This window comes from Rousettus aegyptiacus, unplaced genomic scaffold (assembly GCF_014176215.1).
Source record: "Rousettus aegyptiacus isolate mRouAeg1 unplaced genomic scaffold, mRouAeg1.p scaffold_m13_p_2, whole genome shotgun sequence".
NCBI classification, from domain to species: domain Eukaryota; kingdom Metazoa; phylum Chordata; class Mammalia; order Chiroptera; family Pteropodidae; genus Rousettus; species Rousettus aegyptiacus.
Window position 1 is genome coordinate 156272723 of NW_023416295.1, and position 17747 is coordinate 156290469.

At 47.5% G+C, this 17747-nt stretch overlaps 2 protein-coding genes across 9 annotated transcripts; both read left to right on the forward strand.

Annotated features, from left to right (window-relative positions):
• The first annotated feature begins 2170 nt into the window (after nucleotides 1–2170).
• Nucleotides 2171–9284, forward strand: ING4 (inhibitor of growth family member 4). Of its 8 annotated transcripts, none has more exons than XR_001599175.2 (9): nucleotides 2171–2311; nucleotides 4957–5028; nucleotides 6750–6916; nucleotides 7093–7207; nucleotides 7374–7482; nucleotides 7734–7881; nucleotides 8143–8204; nucleotides 8322–8951; nucleotides 9065–9284. XR_001599175.2 is itself a non-coding variant. In XM_016162874.2 (8 exons), the coding sequence occupies exons 1-8, from the start codon at nucleotides 2275–2277 to the stop codon at nucleotides 8359–8361; spliced, it is 750 nt and encodes a 249-aa protein (XP_016018360.1). In that variant the 5' UTR covers nucleotides 2171–2274; the 3' UTR covers nucleotides 8362–9284. The 8 variants fall into 8 exon arrangements, 5 of the variants coding, with proteins under 5 accessions (XP_016018360.1, XP_016018361.1, XP_016018363.1 ...); XR_004955760.1 differs by having other exon boundaries at nucleotides 8322–8563; XR_001599177.2 differs by having other exon boundaries at nucleotides 7093–7198; nucleotides 7377–7482.
• LOC107519761 (acrosin binding protein) lies at nucleotides 8631–17512 on the forward strand. The gene is made up of 10 exons (XM_036235871.1): nucleotides 8631–8638; nucleotides 10109–10503; nucleotides 10681–10775; nucleotides 11251–11371; nucleotides 11991–12459; nucleotides 12915–13047; nucleotides 14941–15120; nucleotides 15246–15413; nucleotides 16542–16625; nucleotides 17219–17512. Exons 1-10 carry the CDS (start codon nucleotides 8631–8633, stop codon nucleotides 17339–17341), a joined length of 1776 nt encoding a protein of 591 aa, XP_036091764.1. The 3' UTR covers nucleotides 17342–17512.
• The last annotated feature ends 235 nt before the right edge of the window (nucleotides 17513–17747 follow it).

Here is a 17747-nt window from a genome sequence, read left to right on the forward strand (position 1 = left end):
CTTAAAATGAAGGAAAAACTTATGTATAAACCAAGGGGTGTTTTTAGAACCTTGTATAGAAATAAATTCGTGTAAAAGGATCAGAGGCAGTGGAGCTACTGATGTGAGTGAGCATGGGAATAAGCTATTTGGGGAAAGATTCGAGGCCAGGACTAAGGATTTACACTAGTGTATATGTGAAGAATGAATGTTGTATGATGAGACTCTGTGTATCCCCAGCCATAGAAGGCGGTGTAGCTTTGATATTTATGAAGCGAAATCTTGGTTGATGAGGGTTTCTAATACAAATCTTGTCATAGGAACTAGTTTGCTTAAATGTATGAGATGCAAGTTTTCAGACCTGTGTTAAAATTACTAAGCTCTTTCAAAGAAATGTAAGCATGGCCTCTTGAAAGGACCTACAGTTCCTGCCTGAGCATCAGTGGGCTCAGTGCTAATTCCAGTTACTATGTGTGTACATACACATATTCATTATCCTGTGGCACCTTAAACCAGAGGTTTCCAGTGGTGGAAACCATAACCAGGATTGACTAATGACGCGTAGTCAAAAAACCTGAACCACAGTCATGGCTCTACTATTCGCCAGTGTTAGCCGAGATGGTTCTTCAACTGTAACATGAAGGGATTGGACTAGATCACCTCCAAGATTCCTTTTTAAGAATGAAAAAACCTCTAAGTACTGAGAAGGCTGTGACAAAGCTCCCGTTTCTGATAACATGGCTATCGTCTGTGGGACTGCTGGTCAATGATGCTCATTACCAGTAGAGTGCAGATAGCCAACGAAATAATGCCCATTTAATTTTGGGCTCATTCTCTTGTGTGGGCATCCAAGATAGTCTCTATCTGTGGCGTGACACTAATGAATGTAACACACAAATATGCCAATGTGTGTTAGCTTCCTCAATATTTGCTTTTTTCGCTTGCTCTCACCAACTGTTGAAAAGACCCTGACAGCCTTACCTTCATCACAGGTATTAGAACCAGAATCTACTTTATTAAAGGATATGCTCACTCATAGCAACAATCCTATGAGGTAGGTACTGACTGTTATTCTCATACAGAGGAGGAAATAGACACACAGCTTAAATTATTTACCTAGAGGCATGACACATATAGTGAAGTCGTCTTGCTCTATCTTACCACCTGCTCAGTAGTAAAACCTGGGTTTTTGCCATACCCTTCACATATTTGCTCTAAATTATGTGGCTGAAAATTGGTTTCATTAAAAGCCTCCCATGTGATACTGATTATCATCAAGAATGTGAGAGGTGATGATCTCCAAAACACTGTCTTACTAACACCACTACTGATCATGGACTTTGAGCTGCTTCCCTGGTGTGGTGGCAGCATGTTATGCACTTGATTGCTCTCCATCCTGATGAAAAACAGTTTCCATTGTACTGTAGCTGTCTAGGGTGATAGCTAGCATCTAACTGGCCCAGCTGTGACAAAATTCCATGCCCCAATCCTTTCAGAATGATGGTGCCAGTTAATATGCAATATAAATTCAAAGAAAAAGGAAGACAAAAACAAGAGGGCAAGGGCAGGAGTACTACGTCTTTGTGAGAATGGCGTGTAAAAGGACAGGAATCCTGACAAAATGTGTGGAGAATTACACCTCCATTGTGTAATTCTTTGTATTTATAAGCAGAATTTATAAATAATGAACTTTTTCCATGTCAAAAAACCTGGGGAGTTGATATTCGTGTGAGGGAACAGAAATGCCGAGGGTTTAAACCTCCAAACATGCGATTTGCCTCTGTAACTTCATTAGAAACTGCTATCCTGGAGAAACCCTTGATTCAGCTGGGACCTGCCCTAGTCACCAGATTTATATTCAGCAAAATGGCAAGATTCCTCAATTACTGAAAAGGGATATTTATGAACTACAATCCTAAAGAGACAAGTTGGGGGGCGGGGGTTACTTCATTACCGCACATTCTCGTTTTGGAGGGAAAAAAAGTTTGATAGAAGATGCAAAATGGCGACCTCCAATGACGTCATGCCTGCCACGGTCAGTCTCGTATGGGGGCTCAGTAAGGGCGGAAGCGGACTCAAGCTGCTTCAAGGTCCCTCACTACGGGCGGCCTTGGCTACTTGCGCAAAAGGACAAGAGTCAATATCGGGCGGATGTGTCCCAGCGGATAATTTCCTAAGGGCGGAACTTCTCCTTTTAAGGGCGGAAAGGCCTTAACCCAAGAATAATAGCTTCAGCGCCTGTCGCATTTCAGCCACTTCCGGGGCGGATCGGAAGTTGCTTTGTTTTGCTTCAAGATGGCTGCGGGGATGTATTTGGAACATTATCTGGACAGTAAGAGCAGGCTGGAGGAGGGGGTCAGGGGTCACAGAGTGGTGGTGGGGGGAGGGAATCGGACTGAGGAGATCTATGTCCCCGAAGTCCCGTCCCTGTGGTTACAAGGTCACAATTGTGAAGGGGTTCCGGGAGAAAAAATATTGGAGGATATGAAGAAAGAGGGGGCGGGGCAGCAGGATCTAGGCCTGGCTTTTGGATGTAGATGAGGGAGAGGCTGCACGATGGGGCTAAGGGATGTCTCTTGAAGGGCTAGTAGATATATCCGGGAAGATATTTGCTGCCCCCATCTTCAGGGTCTCCAGCCTCAAGGTATATTTTTTTCTCCTAATCGTTAAGAATCGATCGTTTTAGTATATCACCCACTGCTATTTAGTGCAGTGACAGAGACCTTGCGGCTCCCCCGCTTAGTTCTTTCTCAGAAATGGCTTCTCTTGGGGATGGGGGGTTGTGACCTCTGTCAGATGATGAATGGAACGCTTCTCAGAGTAAAGATCAAATTCCTATCAAATGCAAATCTTGTGTTATGTTTATGCCACTTATGTAGCCTGGCCCTTCACAAAGCTTGTAACCCTAGGCACTTACGTTTATCTTAGTATTGGGAGTCCTTCATTCATTCATTTAGTGAGGACCTGCAATGAGTTAGACATAATGGCAGGTACTGGAGATATACAAAAATGAATAAGACACAGCACCTGCCCTCAAGTGTTCATAGTCTAGTAAGAAACAGATTCTGCTAATAAATATAAAACAATGTGATAAGTGAACTACTAGAAATACATTCAAAGGACACTTGGTAACACTGAAGAGGTTAATTACCTAAGAATGTAGGTAAAGCTTTATGGAGAATGCCAGGGTGAAAAGAGGGATTTGCAGGTTGGGGATAGCATTAACAAAAATGTTATGATGGGTTTGTGGCAAGGTCAGGGAAAAGTGAGGTCAGAGTGTTTGATATGTAAGACTCTAAGGTGGAAGATTGGGAAGCGAGACTTGAGAAAGGCTTGGGGTAGATTGTGCAAGATTTTTTAAAGCCAAGCTAAGAAGCTTGCACTTTAGTGAGGGACCAACGGATTTTTTAAATAGAGATTTTTGTAAAAGAAAATAATGTGTGATAAATTGGAGTACGATAACATTAGTAATAGGGAGCTCAGTTAGTGATAGCAGTCTAGGTCAGAGATGTGGGCCTGATCTTAGAGAGTGAGAAGTGTTTAGGAGTTAAATATGGCAGGACTGACTGAATGATTGAATAGTTGAGAGAAGGAAGGATCTAAGGTGACTGACTTTCCTACTTAGTAAGTGAGGTAGACAGTATATCATCAACAAGATAGAAAATTCAAGACAAGGAGTACAAGGAGTAACAGCAATATATTTAATTCAATTTAGACTTAAGCATATGAATGGTATTGTATCCAAGAGAATGAATGATATCAAGATCATTCAGGGAAAAAAGTGAGCAAATGAGAGGATTAAAGTGTAATCTCAAGAAAACATTTAACATTTAAGGGACAGGCTATGGAAACATCACTGCTGGAATTACCAATAAGTATATAATGGGATTTGGAATCCCAAGAGGAAGGAAGTTACTCCAGAGAGAGGGAGGCACCAGCTGCTACAGACATGTATTTTAGCCTCGAACTAATCACAGATCATGTGCTTTGATAAGTCATAGGTGATGTAATCTCAGTATGGTGGTGGACCTGAGGCAGTGGAGGCATGCAAGGATTTTTCTTTTATGGGAGAGATTTAATTATTCATACATTTATTCAGGTATTTATTGTGGACCCTCTGCATGCAAGTCATAGTTCTAAACACTGGGGAAATAGAAGACAGGCATGCCTAGCCCTTCTGGAGGGAGACAGATACCAAAAATACCATAACTAATTACACAATTAATTATAGTTAGATAAGTGTCAAGAAGGAGCTATATGTATATGTAATAACAACAGCATAATCCAGGGTACTTGTTGAGCTGAACTTTGAAGAACGAACAGGAATTTAGTAGGCCAACGGGTTCGGTGGAGGTGGGATGAGGAAGACCTGGCAGGTGCATTCCAGGCAGAGAGAGCAGGATGTGGAAAGCCAAGTGGTTGGAAAAATGTTGGCAAGTTCCAATATTCTCAGAAAAGGCCAATATGATCAGAGCACAAAGGGGGACTGACATGAGTTAAGACTGGTGTGAGGTAAGCAAGAGTCGGAAAGTGCAAAATAAGATTAGGAATAGTGCGATAGGAAGTAACTGGAGGGTTATAAGCAGGAGAGTGACTTGATCAGATTTGTATTTTTTAGAAGAACATTCTGGCTACTATATGGAGAACAGATGGAAGTATGTGTATGATGAGTGATAGAGGCTACCAGGAAGGTATTTGTAACTTGAGGGCAAGAAGTCGTTAGGCAGAGATTGAAAGTAAAGGAAGGGCTCATTTGTAGAGTGAGGTCACTGGAGGGAGAAGGGGTGGGAAAGCTGTACAGAGATGGAGAGGTTGGTCGTAGAGAGGCAGACGCAGCCTCTTCTGAGAAAGGAATGATGAATACTTTCACAGATACATCCTGTGGTTCAAAGGGAAAACTGAGTCTGGTTTCGAACCTGTACTTTTAAAAGCTATAAGGCCTATGATGTCCAGTGATTCTATTTCTCTTCTTGCTAGGTATTGAAAACCTCCCCTTTGAACTGCAGAGAAACTTTCAGCTCATGAGGGACCTGGACCAAAGAACAGAGGGTACGTACAGAGCCAGGAGTCCACTCGTTATATAGAGTGTGTATGATCATTTCTTTTTCTGTTTGGTGGTATCGTATCATCTGGTCTGATCTGGAGAACTGTAGCTTTTCTCTCTTTTTTTACTTTCTTGCATTTCTTAAAAGGAGAGTAATAAGGATCTGCATTTCTATACCAGCTTTTCTATAACAAATGGAGTATTACAACAATGCCTCAAGAATTCAGAGATGCTATGTTCTTTATATCTTTCTCAAGAAGAATTCAACAAACCACAGTCAACTCTAGAATCATTTCTGTTCTCCATATTCAGTGTATTTATAGGAAGGTTAGAATCCTTCTACTCCACTAGATTGTTAATGATACTGTCAAAAAATTCATTGTGCCTTTGGACTGCAACTCATGTTGGTAGACAGGAGCTTTGTTGTATGAGAAGTTCTTAAAGAGAAAAAAAAAAAAGAAGGAAAATCAGCAGTTAAATTCAGGACCTCTACACTGTATTCTTCAAACTTACAGAAGCACTGGATACCATCTGTGGCCTTCCTTGGATGTTGAGCAAGTTTAGCTTCATTGAGGCATTCACTTGGAGCCTGAGGTTACGCTGGAATGTTGGTCTCTTCAAGGTCAAAGATATCTGTTGGAGCTATCCCCAAATATACCCGCTGAAGGATATATAGATCTTATCTTCCATCCTTATGTAGCCATGCTCAGGGATGTAAGAGCTGGTGTTAGAATACCTAAAACTCTGATTTAAGTTACCCTGGATAAGCTTACTCATGAAAAGGTGAACCATCATCTAAAATCCTGGATGTAGGCCCCTGAGAACTGCTGCCAAATTCCGAGAACCAGCTTGCTTTCTTTGTAATACAGTTCCAAATATTGAGTTGATGCACAGAAAGATCAGTTGGAGATGATCAAACTACTTGCTTTTTCAGCATCCTCCAAGGGCCTCATACGGGTAGGGCATAAACATTGTGTGTGCATAGTTCTCCCTGTTATGTGTCACTGCACTCTGTTACAGTCATGTTTCTGTCTCCTTCCATCGATATTTTTTGTGAGCCCTACCAAATATTAGGCAGTAGACATCTACAGTAAGTGTCTTTGGACATCACCAGCCTTCCAATATTGAAGTGTTTAGAGCAACATCTAAGAAAACAGGAAAAAATGGGAGGAGAAATATAAACAAGTTGCAGATGATGAGTAAAATAGAGTGAGAAGTAAGTAGAAGAACTGTTACATAATTGAACTAGGGCCTCATTTTAAATGAGGAGATATAGGTGCACAGACCTGGAAGCCAGCAGCAGCAGATGACCCAGCCTGGTTTACAGCACTTGGAGTTCCTGTGGGATATTTTTGAGATAAGAAACCAGCTGGCTTTTGAGACAAAATTCATAGTCCACGAAGCAGCAGCAAGCCTTGCAAAGAAACATCTTCAGATATCAACAAAAGTATACTTCGTATTAGTGCTGTATATAAAGGATCCCTCATTATGTTTCAATAATTTAAGTTCCATCTCTGGTAGCAATGTTTTCAGCACTCGAAGTCACCTTTAAACAAATATTGTCAATATGTTGTATTATTTGAACACATGGCACAGTACCTGTGAACGTTCAGTACATTTTAGTTCGAAGGTTATGGTCAATGGAGAAGGTCCAAGAACAAGAGGAAGAAGTGTGTTTCACCTAGCCACTCAGGGGCCATTGTGACCAGGCCTCTCTCTGTTGTAGACCTAAAGGCTGAAATTGACAAGTTGGCCACTGAGTATATGAGTAGCGCCCGCAACCTGAGCTCCGAGGAAAAATTGGCCCTTCTCAAACAGATCCAGGAAGCCTATGGCAAGTGCAAGGAATTTGGTGACGACAAGGTGCAGCTTGCCATGCAGACCTATGAGATGGTATGGCCCTGTTCACGGCTCCCCACCTACCTCCTATCTATTCCTTGGGGTCCTAGACCCCTCCTTCAGCTGTGTTGGGATCTTTTTTGGGTCTGGGTGATCCACAGAATCTGTGTTAGCCTATTTTCTTTCATTGGAACCAGACTTTTACCTCTTCCTTCTTCCTTCCCACCCAGGTGGATAAACACATTCGGCGGCTGGACACAGACCTGGCCCGATTTGAGGCTGATTTGAAGGAGAAGCAGATTGAGTCAAGTGACTATGACAGCTCTTCCAGCAAAGGCAAAAAGAGTGAGGAGGGGGGTGGGCTCTTGAGAGGCGGGGCGAAGATTCAGAGGGAGAAGAACTCAGCTCTTCAGCTGTGAGGAAAGGGCATCAGGTTAGAAAGAATGGGAAGAAGGAGGACTTAACCCATCTTTCTGTCTCCTTGCCTTCTGGCTTTCCCCTTCTTTCCCAGAAGGCCGGACTCAAAAGGAGAAGAAAGCTGCCCGTGCTCGTTCCAAAGGGAAAAACTCAGATGAAGAAGCCCCCAAGGCTGCCCAGAAGAAGTTAAAACTTGTGCGCACGTGAGTGTACTGGGAGCACTTTGTCTGATGACACTCTCTTCTCTCCCACTGTCCACTCCCGCTCCACACAGCCCACCCCTTGCCACTTTCTGTCTTCTGTGCCAGTAACTCTTCTGATCGTTTTGGTATCTGCTGGACAGAGAAGCCCCAAATCACTTGCCCTACCAGGATCTCCTTGGACCACCTCTGAGCACCTCAAGTTATAGCTTCCCTTCCTGCAGATGACACTTTCTCTTCCTCTTGGCATGCAGAAGTCCTGAGTATGGGATGCCCTCAGTGACCTTTGGCAGTGTCCACCCCTCTGATGTGTTGGATATGCCTGTGGATCCCAACGAACCCACCTATTGCCTTTGTCACCAGGTCTCCTATGGAGAGATGATTGGCTGTGACAACCCTGATGTGAGATCCGTTTTGCCTCAGGATGTGGGGTTCTGGGGGACTTAAAGGGAGAGTGAGAACAAAAGGGGGGAAATGGTTGAATAGTGGGACTTAGGATAGGAGGAAGGCAGTTGGAGTTGTTTGGCCTTGGGACCTCTAAGAATTCTCCATAGGGACCGGATAGGGAATACTCCTAAGGAATCTAGAAGGCAGAGGCCGCTTTTCTTTCCTCTGCCTCACCCTGGCCCGACTTCCGCTTCTGCCATCTTCTTCCTTTTCTAGTGTTCCATAGAGTGGTTCCACTTTGCCTGTGTGGGGTTGACAACCAAGCCTCGGGGGAAATGGTGAGTGAGAGTTGTGGTAGGAGCTGGACTGTCCCTAAGCTGTACAGCAGAGGGCATTCCCCCTTTCACTCACTTTCCTTCTCCCCTTCTCTATCAGTTCTATTCATTCCTTTGTAGGTTTTGCCCGCGCTGCTCCCAAGAACGGAAGAAGAAATAGATAAGGGCCTTGGATTCCGACACAGTTTCTTCCACATCCCCTGACCTGGGCTAGTGGGGAGAGGAATGCCTGTGCTGGGGCCTGGGGGTTCAGGGAGAAGTGGATGGTGCGATGTTGTCATCCCTTCTCCTCCCCTCTCCCCACTCCTGGTGCTGAGGCTGCATCCAAATCCTGGTAGGGAGGGGTGCCGCAGCCACTAAGGGTATGTGCTCTCATTCAGCCCACCCCCTTCAGAGGGAAGTGGTCTTGCCCGCTGTCTTTTTGCCTCTATGCTGAGGTTGGTGCTGTATTCCTGAGGGATGATCCTCTTTACTCCCCTTGCTTTGTATTTAAGGACCGGGGCAGTAGCGTGAGGGCACTACCCCAGCCCTCCTAATTCCCCTTTCCCCGTGTGTGGGGAGCTACGGTGTAATAAACTTTCATCATTCTCTTCCTGCTTTTTCCATGGTGGGGGCTCCCTCAGCTTATCTGGGCTGTGGCCCTAGTCGAAGGGGCACCCCTTCCCCTGTGCCAAGAGGATTCATCCTGGCCTTGTGAATGGGAGAGGGGGCAAGGTGGAATGCAGATAAGTCACATGTAAAGGAACTTGGGTAGGTGAATAAAAGCTGTACCTGTTGGCCTGCTGTGTTTTTTGTAGAGACATCATTTTAGTATATGTGCTAAGCTTTTTTTTTTTTCCTTTGCATCCTCTGGGTTGGATAAGAGGCGGGAGGATGACATGCCAGAAGTAGGACAAGACTTGGAACCAGAAGTGCACCAGAATCCACAGCTTCTCAACTTAGGAAGGACAAAGCTGGCTGAGGGGTGTGCCTCAGACCAGGGGTTTCCAAAACTTTTAAAAATTGTGCATCTTTTCTCCATAAAACATCTTTCACTTAATTTCCAATAAATGTGTCTTTGTGTTTTATACATGTACTATTATACTCAATATTAGTTTGGTTTCTTATTTTAAATACAAAACAGAAAAACAAATGTTTTTTTCCCTTATGCCTGTGGATTGTCTTGTTCACCTCCCACTGGGAAAATACTTGAGTAGACTGAGTCCTTCTTACCTGAGCTCCCCCTCGCCCAAACCTCACTCTTGTTACCCCTTTTGGCTCATTTCTTACCTGGAGGCTTCCCTTCTGGTTCCTACCCGGGTAGGCTCTGGCTTTGTTTTGCACATTCCACGTCAGCAGCTCCAGAAACCTACCTATACTCACATCCAGGCTTCACTGCCTAGTGGGCAAATTGTCTCTGGAAGTCCCGGTTTCGTCATCTATAAAATGGGCATAATAGTATCCACTCTACGGGATTACCTTGGAAATGAAATGAAGTGATGCACACATAGAACTATTCCACCAAAGGTACTGCGTCAGTGTTAACCTTTGCCATCATCTATCCAGCTGGAATATGACAGGGAGGGCCCATAAGCTCCCCGCGTCAGTTTTTGAGGCCCCGCCCCCAGCCCTTTGTGACGTCGGGCCGCCTATGCTACCCCCCATCCGCTAGCCCGCGCCGCTGGCTCTCTGTGGCTTGGCCCGTTAGAGGCCGCTTTGGTCCAGGAAACGCAAGCGGATAGTCTGGGGCCATGAGGAAGCTCACCGCTGGCTTCCTTCTCTTACTCCTGAAGGGTGAGAGAGTCCCACCTACTCAGTCTCTTCTTCCCCGGACTTGGTCCTTTACCTCCGGAGAATCCTTCCTTTGTTGTTTCTGAAACGTTTCTCACGGAGGGCGCCTTGGACGTGCTCCCTAGCTTCTGACTGAGCTCCTCCCCCCATCTGCCACGGGCTCACTTCAATCTCTGCCCCTGTCATCCCCACCGCCCCCGCCTCCTGCCCGGTTCTAATTTGCACGGGGCTCCGCTGCCCAGTCTGGGTCTGTCCCGGGCCAGAGAAGGTTTGGGAGTTCGGTCCATCCATTCATTTATTCCCCGCCCCGCAGTGTTGTTCCTGCCTCCGTCAACTACCCCAGCCCAGGATTCAATTTCGACCTTCACTCCAGGCAGCCCTCTCTCTCCCACCGAATATGAACGCTTCTTTGCACTGCTGACCCCTACCTGGAAGGCAGAGACGACCTGCCGTCTCCGCGCCACCCATGGCTGCCGGAACCCCACCCTCGTCCAGCTGGACCAATATGAGAATCATGGCTTGGTGCCCGACGGTGAGGGTCGACTGACTAGTGGGCAGCCTTGTGCTCACTGGAGACAAGGGAAGGATATGGCTGGCCTCTAACCCTGCGCCCACATTTTCCACTCTCCAGACCCAGGGTGCCCACTGCCCTCTCCAGAAGAGAGCTCTCCCTTGTGTGTTCACCTTCTCCACCCCTGACCCTTCTCAGGCGCTGTTTGCTCCGACCTCCCTTATGCCTCCTGGTTTGAATCCTTCTGCCAGTTTACTCAGTACCGTTGCTCCAACCATGTCTACTATGCCAAGGTAAGGCCCAGGACAAAGGTGGATCTGATGTCCCAGGACCAAGTTAGGAGCTGAGGAAGAGTTCCAGGAGGGCCATCCTTAGATCCTCCCTCCCTCTCGGCCACTTTGCCAGTTATTTACCCAGATTATGTATGAATACAGTCTCACTTTTGGCATTCAGACTGAGTGCAAGAAAAGGAGAGAAGAGGGATGGGAAGAGGCAAAGAGATAAACCTTTTAATTTCTTCTCATGGTCAGTGATTTCATTCAAGTCAAACACAAAAGGATGAAGACAAGGGTGTGGCCCAAACAGGGAGTTTTATCTTGTAGGGGAACCCTTTCTCAGGTCTAGAGCGTTCCACCAGAGACCATGTTCCTTCATCCCTGTCCAGGAACTGTGAAAGAGAAGGCATACTGGAAAAGGGACTGAGGAATAAGCTGGGGTAGAAGTCCACCCTTTGAGAAAGGCATTCCCACATTCCTTCTCTTCTTGCAGAGAGTCCGATGCTCCCAGCCAGTCTCAATTCTCTCACCTAACACTCTCAAGGAGATAGACTCTTCTTCTGCTGAAGTTCCATCCACCACAATGACTTCCCCCATGTCAGCCCATATCACAGGTGAGATCCCCCCCCCCCAGCACCTGAGAGACTCTCAGTAACTCCTTCCACAAATCCCAGAACCCAGGATTTAAGGCGTCAGTTGTAAAGAAATGGGAAGAATGTAGAGCGAGGGTGGGAGATGGGGGCAGGCATCCCTTTACATAAGGGAGAGCCTGCTTTTATGAATACAAGTTAGAGCTTTCCTGTCCCAGAATATCTTCTGACATTACTTACAAGTCTGCAATGAATCCATTTTTCCTAACTCTCCAATTTCTGTGTTTGGAAGTCCTCTGGGACTTTTGTAAGCTAGAAAGGATTTGTTATTCAGAATATGTGGTGTTTCCCAAGTGAGACGGACAATAGGTGGTATTTGAGATAAGGAAGAGGAGCACTTATAAGGGAGGTGGAAAGGTGACGTACCGCCAATATCACAATCACCATGGTAATCCTATTTTGATATCTGTATTCTTTTCTGTGTCTTTTATACTTAACTGTGTGGATAAGTGTGATTTAGGCTGCTTTCTTCTGCCTTGGTGTTTATGTATGTGTGTCTCTGTGAACAAAGACACTTGAGGGACCAGAAAGCTAACCATCCCTTTCCGTTTTCTTTCTCGGCCCTTCCCTAACTCTGCTGCAGCCACGGAACGGCAGGCCTTCCAGCCCTGGCCTGAGCGGCTCAACAACAATGTGGAGGAGCTGCTGCAATCCTCCTTGTCCCTGGGAGGCCAGGAGAAAGGGCCAGATCATAAGCAGAATACAGGGCAGGAGCACAGACAGGAGCAAGGACAAGAACATAAGCAGGATGAAGGGCAGGAGCAAGAGGAGCAGGAGGAGGAACAGGAGGAGGAGGGGAAGCAGGAGGAAGGACAGGGGACAGAGGAGGGACTGGAGGCCATGTCTGAGCTGCAGACAGACTCGCAGTCCAAGTTCCAGGCTGAATTTTTATCTTCCAAGCCTTTCGCTTACCCTCCCCGGGTACGGGAAGTGGAGTCTACGCCTATGACATTGGAGAACATCCAGGAGCTCATTCGATCTGCCCAGGAAATGGATGAAATGAATGATATATATGATGAGGGCTCCATCTGGAGAAGCCCAGACTCTGGCGGGTACAGGAAGTTCTGACTCCCAACCAGCCCTACCCTTCCTGTTGCCTTATTTGGCAACAAGAAACCCACTTTCCCACCTTTGACCTCCAGACCCACTCAGACCTGGTTGGCCTTCAGGCACACCTAACAATTGCTTGCCTCATCTGTTCTCTGGCCATCACTGGTTTAAGCACTGTCCTAGACACCCGTTTTCTTCATGGCATATTTCTCCCTGTACCTGGAGCTACCAGTCTTGTCTCTGGCCTTGATTAACATTGTAATTTTTAGGAAGTTACTTCTCCTTTCTGGACCTCAGTTCCTCATATTTAAAAGGAGGCAGTTGTTTCAGAGGCCTCTAAGGCTCCATCCAGCATGCTGAATGTGTGTGACCAAGAACAGAGGCTGAGGGGAGGGGAAGGGATTTTCTGCCCCAGCCCTCTGGCCCATCCCCACAAGTCAGTGCTGTCTCATTGCAGCCTCCTGCAGCTGCCCCACGTGGAGGCCTTGCTGGTGATGTGCTATTCCATTTTGGAGAACACCTGCACCATGACCCCCACAGCCAAGGCCTGGAAGCACTTGGAGGATGAGGTTCTTGGTTTCGGGAAGGCGGTATGCCCACCATGCTGTTTAATAGATACATTCTCACTGGGTATCCTCTGAGCCAGGCACTACTAGGCCTTTGGAGTGAGGGGATGAGCAGGGATACAGAAAACATGAGGCATCCTGGAGAGGTTCTCTTCAAGTGGGAATCCTTTCTTTGGAAGGACATCTCCAGCTCACCCTAAAGGAGGAAAGCCCAAGACCTAGTCTGGAATCCATTCCAATCCAGAATCGATTCTTCAGTTCTCTTGAGTTTTTAGGCTTGAGTCATCTCCTCGTGCAAATCATCATCTTCAATACTTGACTTTGCAGCTCTCCTTTCCACAGGAGTCATAGAACCTATTCCAGGGATCTGTAGAGAGATTCTAGTCTCATTGTATTCTCAGCACCCAGCAAGTCCTGTTCCCAGGAAAATGTGCTTTAGGTATTCAAATAACACAAGTTAGCAAACATTTGTCGAGAGCTGGTGTGCCATCATCCATTTGTTCGACAAATATTGGGCACCAAGTCTGTACTAGCTATTGGAGATGTTGGCAATAAGTACCATAGATCCAATCGTCTGGGAGCTCTTGGAGGAAACAGGCAGAACGGCATGACAGGATAAACGCTGATGGATGAGTACAAAGAGAGTGGAAGGGAGGGAGCACAACTGCCTGTGTTTGGGAGGATGGGAGAATGCTGCTTAGAGGAACTGATGTTTAAACTGAAACCTGAAGAAAAAAAAGAAGTTAACCACGTGAAAGAAGGGGCTCAGTAGAAGGTTCCTGCTAGAGGGAATAGTATGTACAAAGGCTCTGAGACAAGAAAGAAAAGAGATTTCTTGAGAGATGGATAAAGAGCATATCGCTCTAGTACTTAAAGGGCCTGGAGCCCACAAGGTATTCAGCGGCATTACAAAAAGGGTGTGGTAGGTGTCTGAGAGAGCTTTTAAAGTGTAGGAAGTTCAGGAGCCCACTGGATTTCAGGGCTTGGTTAAGGGAACAATGAGGAGTTCATTTTGCCTAGTCAAAGAGATAGTAAAGGTCTTAATGTGAAAAATCTTAAATGACAGTCTGAAGCACTTGTGTTTAATTTGGTAGGAAATAAAAATTTAGTAACCATTTTTGGCTGGGGACATGACTATGCCTGCCTTATGGGCTGTTGTGTGAAGTAAACAAGGTGACCTAGGAGATTTTGTGCACAGCGGCTGTGCCCACGGGTGGAGAAGGAGGAAGGCGGGATTGACTAGCGCTCCCGCTGAGAGAGCTCCCATGGGGTGGAGAGCCCTGCGAGGAGCCGGAGCTGGGTCGCTCCACTCCATAATGTCTTCCAAGAACTTGAAGGTTTTGAAGTTAGAAGGACTGGATCTTTGTCTCGGCTTTACCATCCATAAGACGTGGTTTTGAGCAAGTTAGCCTCACTGAGCCTGTTTCTTCATCGGTCAAATGGAGAGATTATTAGTACCCATGCGAGCGTAGGGTTCTTGTGAGTACCGAGATGATAGTGTTTATAGCCATGGTGCCTAGCCCTGTTGTCAACTCTTTGTAAATATTAGCATTATTATTAGCACAGAGAGAAAGAGGGGATGGCAGTTAGGAGTCCTATTCATAGTCTAAATTAGTGTAGTTGTAGGTCACCTGATGGTAGAGAATCTATCAGGCACTTGGCAGTTGAGGATTTGGAGCATGATAAAGATTTGGGTGTCTCCTGCAGAGAGATGAAGATTACCTGGGAGGAAATAAATCATCTGGAAGAGGGTGAAGAAATAGATAGCTGAGACAAGGTCCTTGAGGAACACTTGAGGTGGGTGGAGGGAGGGATAAAAGCCAGAGAAGCTTTTGCAAGAGCCTAAATGCAAAGCCATTTTGTGGAGATGGCTCTGAGAGTCTCAGCCTCGGCCTCTTAACCATACTCTTGCCCCAGGTCTGTGACAACCTTGGGCGGCGCCACACAGCTGTCTGTCCCCTCTGTGACTTCTGCTCCCTGAAGCTGGAGCAATGCCACTCAGAGGCCAACCTGCAGCGGCAGCAGTGTGACAGCTCCCACAAAACGCCCTTCATGAGCCCCTTGCTTGCATCTCAGAGCTTGTCCATCGGCATCCAGGTACCTAGCCAGCTGGGCAGCCTGCAGTGGGGGAGGCCTCAGACTCCAGGCAGATATGGGCAGTGGGAGGGAGGCCAGCAGGAGAGCAGTGGTGTGGCACCTCTCCCCTGTCCCCTGTGCCACAGATGGGGGACAGACGATCAGGCCACTTTTTTGGGATGGAATTATATGGCGGGCTCCGCATGGACTTCTGGTGTGCTCGGCTAGCCTCGAAGGGCTGTGAAGATAATCGAGTTGCGGGCTGGCTCCAGACTGAATTCCTTAGCTTCCAGGATGGGGATTTCCCTACCAAGGTCAGAGCCTTTCCCCGAAGCTCAGCCCCACCCGACTCACCTCAGTTCCTTTGGGTTAGTTTTTTTAGGCAGCCCTAGGATGTAGAAGGGGGCTTGGGCCCCTGGCTTCTGAGAACCAGTCCTCACTGCTGAGCCTCCTGCCTCTCTCCAATAGACCACCCCCACCACACACACACACACACAAACACAACAGAGCAGGATCGTATTTGGCAAAGAAGTAGGAAATGAGAGGGTTGGGAGAGCACAGGACTGGGGGGCAGGAGACAGAGGTTCTGGTCCCAGCTCTGCCAGTTACCTGCCTGGAAGAGAGGTTTTGGTCAAGTTACTTCCCTCTCTGAGCCACAGTTGTTTGTACTCATCTCTACAACACATGACTAGCTGATGCCTTGGGGGGCACCAACCCTGTGATCCGAAGCTTCACTGCCTCAGTCGGACTGACAGTCTTCTTCCCGGCTCTTCCAGTGCTTTTCCTGCTCAATGGTATCAACTTTGCTCCCTCTCTCTCCAAAGTTACTTCCCCTGTGGAACTACCTGTCGTACCTGAGAGCCAGGCCCCCCTTTCTGGTTTAGCAGGGAAAACCAAGGCAAGGAAAAGTAAGGGCAGCTTAAGAAACAATTGGTCTCTGAGCTGAGGGGCCCCTAGATCTGGAAGGGGTCTCAGAGATTATCTCTGCTTCCTGGATTTATAGATGGGGAGGCGAGGCCCACAAAGGAAATCGACTCACCCAAGGTCACATATTAGAGATTGTTCACCCTCCCCCTCACTTACGTATCACTAGGAGGCTCCATGAGATTGGGCCACCCATCGGGCCCCCTTCCCAAGTTCTGCACCCTTAGGGCCCCACTTCCCCGTCCCCATTCCTCAGCCACTTTCCAAGCAAGGTGACCAGCAGAGCAGCCACTTCCCACCTCTGGCTCCTGGCTTTTTCCTAGTAACTGAACTATGACTGAGAGTGGGATGGGAAAGGGGACAAAGGCCTATTCCTCAGAGAGGGGAGCACCCCAGGTATGAGAGGTCTGGTCCTCAAGGGTCACACCTCTGCCCCTGGTTCTGCCACCACGGGCAGTCTGGTGTCTCGTAAGGCTTCTGATATCTTCCCACCTCCCCATCCCTGGCTCCTGGCTTAGATTTGTGACACTGACTTTGTGCAGTACCCGAACTACTGTTCCTTCAAAAGCCAACAGTGTTTGATGAAAAACCGGGATAGGAAGGTGAGTCCCTCACCCTGCCGCCTCCTCCTCCCATAAGCCCTTCGATCACTCAGTCACCTTAGCTGGATCTGTTCTGAGCCACCCCCCCCCCCACCTCCCCTTCCCCAGCAGCAGGGATGTGGAGAGCCGTCCCCTACTTGTCTCTCAGGACAGAGGCCTCCACCAGAGTGCTCCCTCTCCTCTACTCCTCCAGCCTTGGAGTAAGCAAGATCCCCCCAGGCTGGAGGGTTCCGGGAGGGACTATGCAAATGAGAGGTGAGAGCCCTGAAAGCACCACAGGAAGAACCCAATCTGGGCTGGGAATTAGATATTGAGGTCTCACTCTTGCCTCCCGCTATTACTCACCAAGTAGTCTGAAATAAGTTACTTCCTCCCCTATCCTCAGCCTCCTCATTTCTGAAAGGAGGGGGCTGGGCTACTTTGTGTCTCTTGCAGCTTGAAAAACCCACATCTGAGTTTCCTCCTTCCCTCTCCTGCTCTGTGCCCATGCCCGCCTGCCTCTGGTTCTTGTGGGACTTCTGATACCTCCCCACCTCCACACCTCTGGCTCCTGGCCCTGTGACGCAGACTGTGTGTACCCAATCCCCATGTAGGTGTCCCGTATGAGATGTCTGCAGAACGAGACTTACACGATCTTGTCCCCAGCCAAAAGTGAGGACCTTGTACTTCGATGGAGCCAGGAGTTTAGCACCTTAACTCTAAGCCAAGCCGGATGAGCTGGGGTTCGTCCTGTCCCCACCCCAGCCCAACCTTTCTACATTCTCCATTGCTTTTAGACTCCATTTGTCAATTAGCTTCTAGGCTGCCCCTTTTGGGTCTCTTGCCTGACCCCTACTCACATTTTCCTTGGGTTGGGGCAGCAGTCCTGGAGAGGTGCATGATGGGAACTCCACTGCCTTAAAGAATGTCTTTGCATAAAGTATTTATTTTCAACCTGTGTGGCCTATTTTGGTTATGATCCCATCCTCAGCACTGCCACAGTGCCCCATGGGAATCCATCCTCCACCTGCCTGGGGCTTACAAATCCATCCGCAGGTAAGAGACCCTCATGGGAATGGCACTCAGGAAAGCAGCCAGCTGCCAGGAGAAGCTGGTTTGAAGAAGGCCACAGCTGGTGCAGGG

Bases quoted from the DNA above. Each gene is read 5' to 3' on its own strand.
- ING4 (XM_016162874.2), top strand. From the start codon at position 2,275: ATGGCTGCGGGGATGTATTTGGAACATTATCTGGACA. The intron at 2,312-4,956 runs GTAAGAGCAGGC...TCTTCTTGCTAG, and splicing joins TTTGGAACATTATCTGGACA to GTATTGAAAACCTCCCCTTT. The intron at 6,917-7,092 runs GTATGGCCCTGT...CTTCCCACCCAG, and splicing joins CCATGCAGACCTATGAGATG to GTGGATAAACACATTCGGCG.
- LOC107519761 (XM_036235871.1), top strand. The intron at 13,048-14,940 runs GTATGCCCACCA...CTCTTGCCCCAG, and splicing joins TTCTTGGTTTCGGGAAGGCG to GTCTGTGACAACCTTGGGCG. The intron at 15,414-16,541 runs GTCAGAGCCTTT...CTCCTGGCTTAG, and splicing joins ATGGGGATTTCCCTACCAAG to ATTTGTGACACTGACTTTGT.